Genomic DNA, 13312 nt, shown 5'->3' with positions numbered 1-13312 from the left:
ATTTGGGAATGAAAATGAAGTTGGGACTCGGTGTTCGGAAATGGGCTCGCGTTATTTCGACACTCGGTGCCGTTTGCTGTTGACTCAGAAAAACTTCCAGAATGACAAGAATCTTCCCATACATGCGTGCTGGAGAGTCGCTCTAACGGGACATTCCAACCTTTTGCAGCCTCCTACCCTCGAGCCTATAATGTCACCTGGAAATCCACCAACTTTAAAACGGTGCTGACCTGGGACCCCAAACCCTCCCATCTGTACTCCTACACAGTTGAATTCTTCAGGTGAGTTACGAAACGGATTCTGATTCTAACGGGTGGGAATGGAGCCTTGAAAGTCATGTTACTGGCAGAACGGCGATATGAATCTCTTACTGATCCAGGACCGTTCTCCAGGAAGGTGGATCAGGATCAGAGAAGAATGCACACTTAACTCCGGCTTTTTATCTTTCAGGATTGGTGGAGACAAAATGAGAAACCCTCATTGTATCCGTTCCTCATTCCCACAGTGTGACCTGTCCAACTCCTTGACCGAGCTGAGGTCCAGTTACATGGCTGAAATCCTGTCCGAACCGCCGCTCGGCGAAACCTCGGAACTCACAGAGTTTCCCTACAGCAGGTCACCACGATTCTGCCCCTACAATGACAGTAGGTGGTTCTGCTCATGTCTGCTGTGTTCTCCTGCGTTAGGAATGAGTCCAGGAGTTCTAGTCCCACAGCCTGGATGGAGCGTGCACGTTTCTCCTCCAGACAGTGTGAAATTCCCAGGAAAAGAGCTCACCACTGAAAAGCTGGTGCTGCTTTATGTGCCATTATTGTCTCTATCTAAAAATGTGCTTGTTGCTAGGAAATTAGCAACCTCACCTTCATATTTTAGTTCTGTATTCAAACCTGCGCGTCGAAGAACATTCTTAAACACATGCATTCAAGGGCCACATGGGAGTCCAGCCCAGATTTATTCATTCTTATTTTTCCTTGTCATGTAGCTGATATAGGAAAACCGGACTTCAAGCTGGAAGTGAGTGCAGACAAAAAGAAGACCAGCCTATTTGTCACTGACCCTCTCACTGCCCTGTTTAAAGACGGCCGCCAGCTCAACATTAGAGATATCTTCTCTGACCAGCTGATGTATAAAGTCACCTATAGGAAAAATAAGAGCACGGGCAAGGTGAGCCACGTCTCCCACGTTCATGAGTTGGTACGCACGAGCAGGGCACGCCACTTCATGCCGAGTTGTTCTCCTCTGCTCTCCAGAAAGAGCACATCTCTAAGACCAATGTGATCGAGCTGACCAACCTTGACCAGGGAGAGAGCTACTGCTTCAGCATCCAGGCATACATCCCCAGCAGAACCATCACCAAACAACTGGGAGAGGAGAGCCAGTTCCAGTGCTCAGAGGAAAACAGCTCCATTTTAAAAGGTAAAGCAGAATCAGAATCAGAATCAGATTTATTTATTGCCATTGTTCATGTAGTACACAGTATTACACAAGCCAGGAATTTGTCTGTGTGACGCTGCAACATTCAACATAGAGAAGACAATAAACACTAGAATAAGATAAATAAGATAAGACATACTGTATATATGTATATATATAAATAGTAAGCACTGCTTTGCTTTGGCCACATTTGGACAAATGTCATCATACATGAACGTGCTTTGCAAACGTCCTGCTGAATGGAATTTATTCACTGTAATAAGCAAATATTTGCCTTTACTTTGAGAACGTCAGTGACATCAAAGTAAACCTGTAGCTTTGATCAGATCACTAGAGATAGACTCTAGAGATAGACACTAGAGATAGACTCTAGAGATAGACTCTAGAGATAGACACTAGAGATAGACTCTAGAGACAGACTCTAGAGATAGACACTAGAGATAGACTCTAGAGATAGACACTAGAGATAGACTCTAGAGATAGACTCTAGAGACAGACTCTAGAGATAGACACTAGAGACAGACTCTAGAGACAGACTCTAGAGATAGACTCTAGAGATAGACACTAGAGATAGACACTAGAGATAGACACTAGAGATAGACACTAGAGATAGACTCTAGAGATAGACACTAGAGACAGACTCTAGAGATAGACTCTAGAGACAGACTCTAGAGACAGACTCTAGAGACAGACTCTAGAGATAGACTCTAGAGATAGACACTAGAGATAGACACTAGAGATAGACACTAGAGATAGACACTAGAGATAGACTCTAGAGATAGACACTAGAGACAGACTCTAGAGATAGACTCTAGAGATAGACACTAGAGACAGACTCTAGAGATAGACTAGAGACAGACTCTAGAGACAGACTCTAGAGACAGACTCTAGAGATAGACTCTAGAGATAGACACTAGAGACAGACTCTAGAGATAGACACTAGGACAGACTCTAGAGACAGACTCTAGAGATAGACACTAGAGATAGACTCTAGAGATAGACTCTAGAGATAGACTCTAGAGACAGACACTAGAGACAGACTCTAGAGATAGACTCTAGAGATAGACACTAGAGACAGACTCTAGAGATAGACACTAGAGATAGACACTAGAGACAGACTAGAGATAGACACTAGAGAGAGATAGACTCTAGAGATAGACTCTAGAGATAGACTCTAGAGATAGACTCTAGAGACAGACTCTAGAGATAGACACTAGAGACAGACACTAGAGATAGACACTAGAGAGATAGACACTAGAGATAGACACTAGAGACAGACTAGAGATAGACACTAGAGTAGACTCTAGAGATAGACACTAGAGACAGACGCTAGAGATAGACACTAGAGACAGACTCTAGAGATAGACACTAGAGACAGACTAGAGATAGACACTAGAGATAGACTCTAGAGATAGACTCTAGAGATAGACTCTAGAGATAGACACTAGAGACAGACTCTAGAGATAGACACTAGAGACAGACTAGAGATAGACACTAGAGACAGACTAGAGATAGACTCTAGAGATAGACACTAGAGACAGACTCTAGAGATAGACACTAGAGACAGACTCTAGAGATAGACACTAGAGACAGACTCTAGAGATAGACACTAGAGACAGACTAGAGATAGACACTAGAGATAGACACTAGAGATAGACTCTAGAGATAGACACTAGAGATAGACACTAGAGACAGACTAGAGATAGACACTAGAGATAGACTCTAGAGATAGACTCTAGAGATAGACTCTAGAGATAGACAGCACCTTCTCCTGAGTCCGGGCTCAGGCAAGATGACTTCAAATGTAAAAATAACGATGACATCAAGAGCTCCAGTGAAGAAGAAGAATGGTGACTCACCATAAATAGGGTTAGGGTTAGGAGTTAGGGTTAGAGGGTTAGGGTTAGAGGGTTAGGGTTAGAGGGTTAGAGGGTTAGTGTTAAAGGGTTAGGGTTAGTGTTAGGGTTAGAGGGGCAGGGTTAGAGGGGCAGGGTTTAGAGGGGCAGGGTTAGAGGGTTAGGGTTAGAGGGTTAGGGGGTTAGTGTTAAAGGGTTAGGGTTAGTGTTAGGGTTAGAGGGGCAGGGTTAGAGGGGCAGGGTTAGGGTTAGAGGGTTAGAGGGTTAGTGTTAAAGGGTTAGGGTTAGTGTTAGGGTTAGAGGGGCAGGGTTAGCAGGGTTGGAGGGTTAGGGTTAGAGGGTAGGGTTAGGGTTAGAGGGTTAGGGAGGGTTAGAGGGTTGGGGGGAGGGTTAGAGTTAGGGTTAGAGGGTTAGGGTTAGAGGGTTAGGGTTAGAGGGGTAGGGTTAGAGTTAGGGTTAGAGGGTTAGAGGGGTAGGGTTAGAGGGTTAGAGTTAGGGTTAGATGGTTAGGGGATTGGGGTTAGGGTGCAGTGAGAGACTGATCCACCTTGTAAACAGTTTTACAAATGTTAATGACCTAAAGGTTCATGGAGCTTTTTGGCGGCTGCCTGGATCTTTGGAGCCCTCCATTTGATATAGATATTACATCAAATCTATTGATGATGTAAACTAGCATGACAGGTCCTTCTTCTGTCTGGTTTTGCTAGACTATTCGCCGGTAGTGATCTTTGTGGCCGTCCTCTTCATCCTGCTGCTGGTTGGCAGCATTATCGGGGCGACGGTGGCCTGCTGCAAGCACCGAAGGAAAGTCCTGCAGAAGGAGAAAGAAGCCGTGCCGCTAGCTCCCATATAGTTCCACAGGTGACTGTGGCTGAAGCAGCCGGAGCTCTCAGGTGATTCTGTGAAACTACTGAGCAGCATGTGGGATCCCAGCGTGACCTGCTGCCCAGGGATGGCCCTACTGCTGGATGGGATTGACTCCATTCCTTTTATTTGTTGTGAGAGGTTGGTTTTTTATGATTGAATGAGTTAGAATGCAGATATTTATGGCACTAATGTACAGGAACTGTCTCAACTACCAGGAGAAATGTCTTTTCCTTATGCTTAATTTATTGGTTAATTAAAATGAATCACCGAAATATTGTGTATTTATATTTAGAGTATACTGATAAAAATAATGGTGTGTGTATGGTGGTGGTGCTTTAAAACCTTGGGAATAAAAACTAATCAATGTACATAACGCTTCAGATGTTATTTCTTTAGATTTTTATATCTATATACTTCTACACATATAGAATAGTTTCATTTAGTTGTGTAGGTGGGGTGAGCAGCCACTCATCTCACTGATTGAATTCTGAATTGATTCATTGAAAAACAAAGCAGCGACCATGTTGGAGAGTGTGACAGGAGATGAAGAAAGTTCTGGCTGATTCTCCAACTCTGACAGGATGAAACCTCAGACACATACAAAACTTGCAGACGCTCCTGGCACGACACAACAGGAAACGTCGTGGATTCCATCAGCAGGAAACCAGCTTAAACGACCACGTGTAAACAGCAAAGCTCAGCTGCATCACATGTAGAATTAAAGGGGCAGGAACCTTCACAGATCTGCTACCTGCTCTGTGTCAGTTAGGATCAATGAAAAGGTCCTGATCATCTGAAAGGAGGCTCAATGAGAGAATTCATCAGGAACCTCTAAAAACCTGGGCTGTGTTCTTCACCCACATGGCCTTGGTTTGAACCAGTCACCATAGTTCAAAGCTTAAAGCTATGCTAATGCCACCACCCGAAATCCCTTTCTACTAAAACTGATCGTGTGTTTTATAAAGGAACAGCACCAGGGCCCGATAAGATCCACGCCTACTGGCTCAAGAAGCTGACTGCACTCCATGAAGGCCTGGCAGCACAGAGGAACCAGCTGCTAACATCAGGGAACCACCCAGAGTGGCTAACCCAGGGCCGGACAGGCCTCATAATGAAGGACCCCCAGAAGGGCACAATACCGTCCAACTACCGGCCCATAACCTGCCTCAGCACCACATGGAAGCTCCTATCAGGCATCCTAGCGGCTAAGATCAGCAGGCACATGGATCCATCCATGAGCAGAGCACAGAAAGGCATAGGGAACACCACCAGGTCAACAGGTCAACAGGGCAGTCGCCCAGGACTGTAGGACGCGGCACACCAACCTGTGCACTGCCTGGATTGATTACTAGAAGGCCTGTGAGTCAATGCTGCACACATGGATACTGGAGTGCCTAAAGCTGTATAACACCAACAGGAACCTAAGAGAGTTCATCCAGAACTCCATGAAGCTGTGCAACACGACTCTGGAGGCAACTCAAAGCCAATTGCACGGGTGAGCATCAGATGTGGCAAATACCAAGGAGATGCTCTGCCCCCCCCCCCCCCCCCCTGCTGTTCTGCATAGGCCTAAACCCCCTCAGCCAGATCATCACCAAGAGTGGCTATGGGTACCAGTTCTGAAGTGGAACAACCATCAGCCACCTCCTCTACATGGACGACATCAAGCTGTATGTCAAGAACGAGCATGACCTGATTCACCTCACTAGGATCTACAGCAAGGACATCGAGATGTCATTCGGACTAGATAAATGTGGGCGGATGGTAGCTAGAAGAGGAAAGGTGATCACAACTGATGGGGTTGACCTACCTGAAGGGAACAGCAGCTAGTAACCATGAGGGGGCAGCTAGTAACCATGAGGAGGCAGCTAGTAACCATGAGGGGGCAGCTAGTAACCATGAGGAGGCAGCTAGTAACCATGACGAGGCAGCTAGTAACCATGAAGAGGCAGCTAGTAACCATGAGGGGGCAGCTAGTAACCATGACGAGGCAGCTAGTAACCACGAGGAGGCAGCTAGTAACCATGAGGAGGCAGCTAGTAACCATGAGGGGGCAGCTAGTAACCATGAGGAGGCAGCTAGTAACCATGAGGGGCAGCTAGTAACCATGACGAGGCAGCTAGTAACCACGAGGAGGCAGCTAGTAACCATGAGGGGGCAGCTAGTAACCATGAGGGGGCAGCTAGTAACCACGAGGAGGCAGCTAGTAACCACGAGGAGGCAGCTAGTAACCATGAGGGGGCAGCTAGTAACCATGAGGAGGCAGCTAGTAACCACGAGGAGGCAGCTAGTAACCACGACGAGGCAGCTAGTAACCATCAGGGGGCAGCTAGTAACCATCAGGAGGCAGCTAGTAACCACGACGAGGCAGCTAGTAACCATGAGGAGGGCAGCTAGGAGGTCAGCCACAGCCAAATACCTGCAGAGGTTCAGGTCCTGAAAGGTCAGCTGGATGGTAAGCACAAGATCCAGGCCATAAACACCTACGCCCTGCCAGTAATCAGATACCCTGCTGCCATAATACCCTGGCCACTGGAAGAGATACAAGCCAGTGACATCAAGACCAGGAAGCTCCTCACCATGCATGGAGGGCCCGAAGAGAAAGGAGGGGGGCCGAGGACTAGTAAGTGTCCGAAGTACTGTCCAGGAGGAAACAACAAGCCTTCAAGAGTACATCAAGAAGATCGCCCCCACTGACCCACTGCTGAGTGAATGCCTCAGGCAACAAAAGCCCACCAAGGAGGAGGAACCTGAGGGGTTATCATGGAAGGATCAGCCCCTGCATGGAATGGACCACCGACAAATTGAGGAAGTGGCTGATATCCAGAAAACCTACCAGGAGCTGGAAAAAGCCGGACTGGAAGAGAGCACAGAGGCTCTACTCAAGGCTGCACAAGAACAGGCCCTGAGCACAAGAGCAATAGAGGCCAGGGTCCACCAGACCAGACCAGACCAGACCAGACCAGACCCCAGGTGGAGGCTGTGTGGAGACGCCCCTGAGACAGTCCAGCACATCACAGCAGGGTGCAAGATGCTGGCAGGCAAGGCACACATGGAGTGGCATAACCAGGTGGCTGGCATAGTGGACAGGAACATCTGAGTATGGGCTGGAGGTCCCAGGGTCCAGGTGGAGAAAAGTGCTGGAGAACAAGCAGGCCAAGATCCTGTGGGACTTCCAGATCCAGACTGACAAGATGGTGGTGGCCAACCAGCCTGACATAGTGGTGGTAGATAAACACCAGGAGACAGTGGTGGTGATGGATGTAGCAATCCCAAGTGATAGCAACATCAGGAAGGAGGAACATGAGAAGCTGGAGAAGTACCAAGGGCTGAAGGAGGAGATGGAGAGAATGTGGGGCATGAAGGCAACAGTGGTCCCAGTAGTGATTGGGACACTAGGGGCAGTAACACCCAAGCCCCAAGTAGATGCTCCAACAGATACCAGGAACCACATCAGAGATCTCTGTCCAGAAGAGCACAGTCCAGGAACAGCTAAGATCCTGGGCAGAACCCTCAGACTCCCAGACCTCTGGTAGAGGACCCAAGTCTGAAGGAGGGAGGCACCGCCCAGGAGGGTGGGGAAGAGATATAACCCTAACCCTAACCCTAGCCCTCCAGGCGTGGGAGGAGATCCACCAGGAGACCATCAACCAGGAAACCATACACCAGGAGACCGTCCACCAGGGACTGTCCACCAGGAGACCGTCCACCAGGAGACCATCCAGCAGGAGACCGTCCACCAGGACACCGTCCAGCAGGAGACATTCCAGCAGGAGACCATCCACCAGGAGACCGTCCACCAGGAGACCATCCAGCAGGAGACCGTCCACCAGGACACCGTCCAGCAGGAGACCATCCACCAGGAGATTATTATTGTTATTGTTGTTGATGTTGTTACCAATAATAATGACAGTAAACATCAGTGCTAACTGTGTAATGGGACAGAAGCTTATGCAGAAATCCAGCTGTTTATGTTGGTTAGATGAGCTGTTGGATGGTCCGGAGGTGATAACGATCAGTTATGGTGGCCTCGGAGATGAGCTCAGCAGAAAAAGCACCTCACTGTCGTGAAGTTGTTCAACTTTATTGGCTCTCACATGATTTAGAGTTCACTCATTAAAGTCTCCTCAGGAGCTCGGAGACTTTCGGACCCCAGGTCTCTACAGGGAGACGTTGACATCTTCAAGGGTTTCAGCATCGTCTTTAACGACTGTCTGACAAAAAAGCATGGAGATATTAAAGATGTTTACATAAATCAGAAATGCCTCCTGGGGTGGGCAGGTGGGCAGGTAGGTAGGTGGGCAGGTGTGGAGGTGGGTAGGTAGACAGGTGGGCAGGTGTGGAGGTGGGTGGATGGGTAGGTGGGCAGGTAGATAGGTGGGTGGGGGGGGCAGGTAGATAGGTGGGTGGATGGGTGGATGGGGTGGGTGGATGGGCAGGTAGGGAGGTGGGCAGGTGTGGAGGTGGGTAGGTAGGCAGGTGGGCAGTGTGTGGAGGTGGGTAGGTAGGCAAGGTGGGCAGGTGTGGAGGTGGGTGGATGGGTAGGTGGGCAGTTAGATAGGTGGGTGGGTAGGTGGGCAGGTAGATAGGTGGGTGGGTAGGTGGGCAGGTAGGTAGGTGGGTGGATGGGTGGATGGGTAGGTGGGTGGATGGGTAGGTGGGTGGATGGGCAGGTGGGCAGGTAGGGAGGTGGGCAGGTGTGGGAGGTGGGTGGATGGGTGGATGGGTAGGTGGGTGGATGGGTGGATGGGCAGGTGGGTGGATGGGTGGATGGGTAGGTGGGTGGATGGGTGGATGGGTAGGTGGGTGGATGGGCAGGTGGGCAGGTAGGGAGGTGGGCAGGTGGGTAGGTGGGCAGGTGTGGAGGTGGGCAGGTGGGTGGATGGGCAGGTGGGTAGGTGGGCAGGTGGGTGGATGGGCAGCTGGGCAGGTGGGTGGATGGGCAGGTGGGTGGATGGGTGGATGGGCAGGTGGGCAGGTGGGCAGGTAGGGAGGTGGGCAGGTGTGGAGGTGGGTAGGTAGACAGGTGGGCAGGTGTGGAGGTGGGTGGATGGGTAGGTGGGCAGGTAGATAGGTGGGTGGGTCGGGGGCAGGTAGATAGGTGGTGGATGGGTGGATGGGTAGGTGGGTGGATGGGCAGGTAGGGAGGTGGGCAGGTGTGGAGGTGGGTAGGTAGGCAGGTGGGCAGGTGTGGAGGTGGGTAGGTAGGCAGGTGGGCAGGTGTGGAGGTGGGTAGGTAGGCAGGTGGGCAGGTGTGGAGGTGGGTGGATGGGTAGGTGGGCAGTTAGATAGGTGGGTGGGTAGGTGGGCAGGTAGATAGGTGGGTGGGTAGGTGGGCAGGTAGATAGGTGGGTGGGTAGGTGGGCAGGTAGGTAGGTGGGTGGATGGGTGGATGGGTAGGTGGGTGGATGGGCAGGTGGGCAGGTAGGGAGGTGGGCAGGTGGGTAGGTGGGCAGGTGTGGAGGTGGGCAGGTGGGTGGATGGGCAGGTGGGTAGGTGGGCAGGTGGGTGGATGGGCAGCTGGGCAGGTGGGTGGATGGGCAGGTGGGTAGGTGGGTAGGTGGGTGGATGGGTGGATGGGCAGGTGGGCAGGTGGGTAGGTGGGTGGATGGGTGGATGGGTGGATGGGCAGGTGGGTGGATGGGCAGGTGGGCAGGTGGGTGGATGGGCAGGTGGGCAGGTGGGCAGGTGGGTGGATGGGCAGCTGGGCAGGTGGGTAGGTGGGTAGGTGGGTGGATGGGCAGGTGGGTGGATGGGCAGGTGGGCAGGTGGGCAGGTGGGTGGATGGGCAGGTGGGCAGGTGGGCAGGTGGGTGGATGGGCAGCTGGGCAGGTGGGTAGGTGGGTAGGTGGGCAGGTGGGTAGGTGGGCAGGTGGGTGGATGGGCAGGTGGGTGGATGGGCAGGTGGGCAGGTGGGCAGGTGGGTAGGTGTGCAGGTGGGTGGATGGGCCCTAACCCTTTTCTACAGGATGGAACATTTAAAATGAGTAACCTGCTTTTTTAAAGTCACATAAAGCAGGTTACTCATTTCTCATCATCATGTGATTAACAGCCTTACTCAGTAAAAACGTGCTGAAAATGTCCACGCATGTTGATGTCCCACAGGTCAAAGTCTTGGTCCTGGCCATAAGAGTGTCCCGGTTCATCCGGAGCCCCTCATTTGATTGTTTGGCGTTCCCGTCAACACGTCTCTTTTCCATGGCAGAGACGCTAAAAACCTGCTGGCTTTTCCTCCTCCTCCTGTTCCCGTCAGCTCAGCTTGATGGCGAGTCCGGAGACCAAAGGCACCGACCAAGGACGCTGAGCAGTGAGCAGTAAGTCCAGATCTGCAGGAATCAAAATGGCGTAAAGGAGAAAAAAGAAATAAATCCACTTATGCTTCAGAAATTGTGGAATCTGTCTACTATAAGATAATGTCAGCAATTCTTTGACTATAGCAACTCTTCATACAAAGTTGTGTGTGTGTGTGTGTGTGTGTGTGTGTGTGTGTGTAGGCCGCACATGCTCTCAGACAGCGGCCACCTCATCTTCACAACTGGGAATAATAAAGAGATCCGTTTCCAGACATCCGAATCAGGTCGGGTTAAAGTGAATAATGAAGATCTAACGCAACTTTTGAGTCAGGTAAACTTCCACTTTTATCGTTATTGCTGTTGTTATTAATCAGGTTTTAGATATGGTTAGGAAGGAAGGAAGGAAGGAAGGAAGGAAGGAAGGAAGGAAGGAAGGAAGGAAGGGCTTTGATACCGTGTCTTCCTCAGGGATTTGCTCTGACATCAAACATGAACAGACAAGCTAAATGGCTGGAGATGCAATGCCTTGATGGTGGGCGGGGCTTAAGGAGCACTTCGGAGGACGGAGCAACCCTCATTAAACAACAATACTTCAGACCCAAAAACACGTGTTTCCAGCAGAAAAAGGTGGTTTTGAGGTGGAGCTACACTTTAAACTAAGAAAGAAACTAAAATAAATGATCCACACAGGCCGTTTATGACATCAGGAGAAACTTATCTCGCTGCCCGTGTATCAAAGAAGCAGCAATAAGAACATTCTGTGAGAACAGAACACTCCGGCTGCAGGCACCTGAGCTCGCTAACGTGATCCTAGAGGATCCAAACATCCATGTGAAGGTGTCAAAGAACATGGGGAGTAGAATAACCACCCTGGCTCCCAGGATATATCTTATATTTCAGGCTTGAAACAGTGAAACATTGTCAAAGGTTCACTGTTGTGATCGTCAAAGTTAAAGCTGCAGGGACTCAACTGCACCATTACCGCCACCTAGCGGGCGTGTGTATACACTGCAGCGCTTCGGGAGCCAGTGTTCCATCCGTTGTTGTCTGCAGGGGTCCTAAATTCCACTGAAACCATTTGATCCTAGACCCGAGACTGAGTCGGACTAGACCCGAGACTGAGTCGGACTAGGCCCGAGACTGAGTCGGACTAGGCCCGAGACCCCAGGGTGTGGACCATGGACTGTCCATGTCCTGGTCATATGTTGTGTGCTTTGTTGTTGTCGATGAGGAGAAATTGAGAATGATTGTGGAACTGTTAACATATACGGTATCACACATTCCTTCTCGCAGGACACCGACCGAACAGGTTGGTGTAACTTTTAGTTCAATCATCAAGTTACTCATTTATTAATTATCACGTCTTGAAGCTTTTAAAGTGCTTAAAGATCTGTGGCTGCTCCACTTATTGTGTTGTGACAGTCTCACAGTATGAGCGAGTCATAAAGAAATAATAATTCATTAATAATAGAGATTCATGAAGCCACTATGCTCCTACATGAATCCTCACCTGCACGTCCAAGAGTCTCCTGATGGTTGGGTTAGGGTTAGGGTTAGGGTTAGGGTTAGGGTTAGGGTTAGAGTTAGGGTTAGGGTTAGGGTTAGGGTTAGGGTTAGAGTTAGGGTTAGGGTTAGGGTTAGGGTTAGAGTTAGAGTTAGGGTTAGGGTTAGGGTTAGGGTTAGAGTTAGGGTTAGGGTTAGGGTTAGGGTTAGGGTTAGCTTCTAACCCTTCTAACTTCTGAAGCTGCCTGTGAGCTTCCAGATGTCACCAACGTTTAGTCTGGTTCTGATTTCAGATCAAAGCCAATAAAGACAACATTGATGACATCAAGCTGCATGGAGGTGGAATTCCTGCTGAGGTCACCAACAGACTCAACCAACTGGAAACCAAGGTGGGACTGGGAGGTTTGGGTTTTTGGAAATGTCCCAAACTTCTTTTCAGTTCCTGTCTCCATGTCGGCCTTTTGGGCACTGATGAGGACACGTGAACATCTGTTCCATGTGTGCAGGTCTCAGGGCTGGAGACCAAAGTGACAGGACTTGAGCTGGTAAGATGTTGAACACAGAGAAGAAGAGTTGGTGCCTGGACATCTGAGAGTTCTGTAAGGTTTCTTCTCCAGGTGGTCCAGAAAACGTCCTGCAGCAGCAACCCCTGTCAGAATGGAGGAACGTGTCTGAACCTCCTCAACTCGTATCACTGTGTCTGTCCCAGCAACTGGGCGGTGAGGGCAGTAACACACACACACACTCACACACACACACACACACACGCACACACACCACGCACACACACACACACACACGCACTCACACACACACACACGCACACACACGCACGCACGCACACACACACTCACACACACACGCACAGCACACACACACACACGCACACGCACACACACACACTCACTCACACACACACGCACACACACACACGCACGCACACACTCACACACGCACGCACACACACACACACACGCACACACACACACACGCACACACACACACACACACACACGCACACGCACACACACACACTCACTCACACACACACGCACACACACACGCACGCACACACTCACACACACACACCACCACGCACACACACACACTCACCACACACACACGCACGCACACACTCACACACACACCACACGCACACACACACCACACACACGCACGCACACACACACCTGCACACACCTGCACACACGCGCACGCACACACACACATACCCACACACACACCTGCACACACACTCACACACACACCTGCACACACACACACTCACACACACACACACACCTGCACACACACTCACACACACACACACCTGCACACACACGCACACACACACACACA

General features: G+C 50.2%; 1 protein-coding gene across 2 annotated transcripts; it reads left to right on the top strand.

Moving 5' to 3' along the window:
• The first annotated feature begins 34 nt into the window (after positions 1-34).
• LOC115248276 (tissue factor-like) lies at positions 35-4507 on the top strand. Of its 2 annotated transcripts, none has more exons than XM_029831860.1 (5): positions 35-281; positions 506-644; positions 983-1164; positions 1251-1416; positions 3998-4507. In XM_029831860.1, exons 2-5 carry the CDS (start codon positions 548-550, stop codon positions 4141-4143), a joined length of 591 nt encoding a protein of 196 aa, XP_029687720.1. In that variant the 5' UTR covers positions 35-281; positions 506-547; the 3' UTR covers positions 4144-4507. The 2 variants fall into 2 exon arrangements, with proteins under 2 accessions (XP_029687720.1, XP_029687719.1); XM_029831859.1 differs by having other exon boundaries at positions 36-281; positions 451-644.
• Positions 4508-13312: the final 8805 nt, after the last annotated feature.

The sequence above is a fragment of the Takifugu rubripes genome, unplaced genomic scaffold (assembly GCF_901000725.2).
Source record: "Takifugu rubripes unplaced genomic scaffold, fTakRub1.2, whole genome shotgun sequence".
Lineage (NCBI taxonomy): Eukaryota > Metazoa > Chordata > Actinopteri > Tetraodontiformes > Tetraodontidae > Takifugu > Takifugu rubripes.
Note: the sequence above shows the minus strand (reverse complement) of the source record. Positions and strands in the feature narration are given on the sequence as shown.

Bases quoted from the DNA above. Each gene is read 5' to 3' on its own strand.
- LOC115248276 (XM_029831859.1), top strand. From the start codon at position 467: ATGAGAAACCCTCATTGTATCCGTTCCTCATTCCCACAGTGTGACCTG. The intron at 645-982 runs GTAGGTGGTTCT...CTTGTCATGTAG, and splicing joins ATTCTGCCCCTACAATGACA to CTGATATAGGAAAACCGGAC. The intron at 1,165-1,250 runs GTGAGCCACGTC...TCTGCTCTCCAG, and splicing joins AAAATAAGAGCACGGGCAAG to AAAGAGCACATCTCTAAGAC.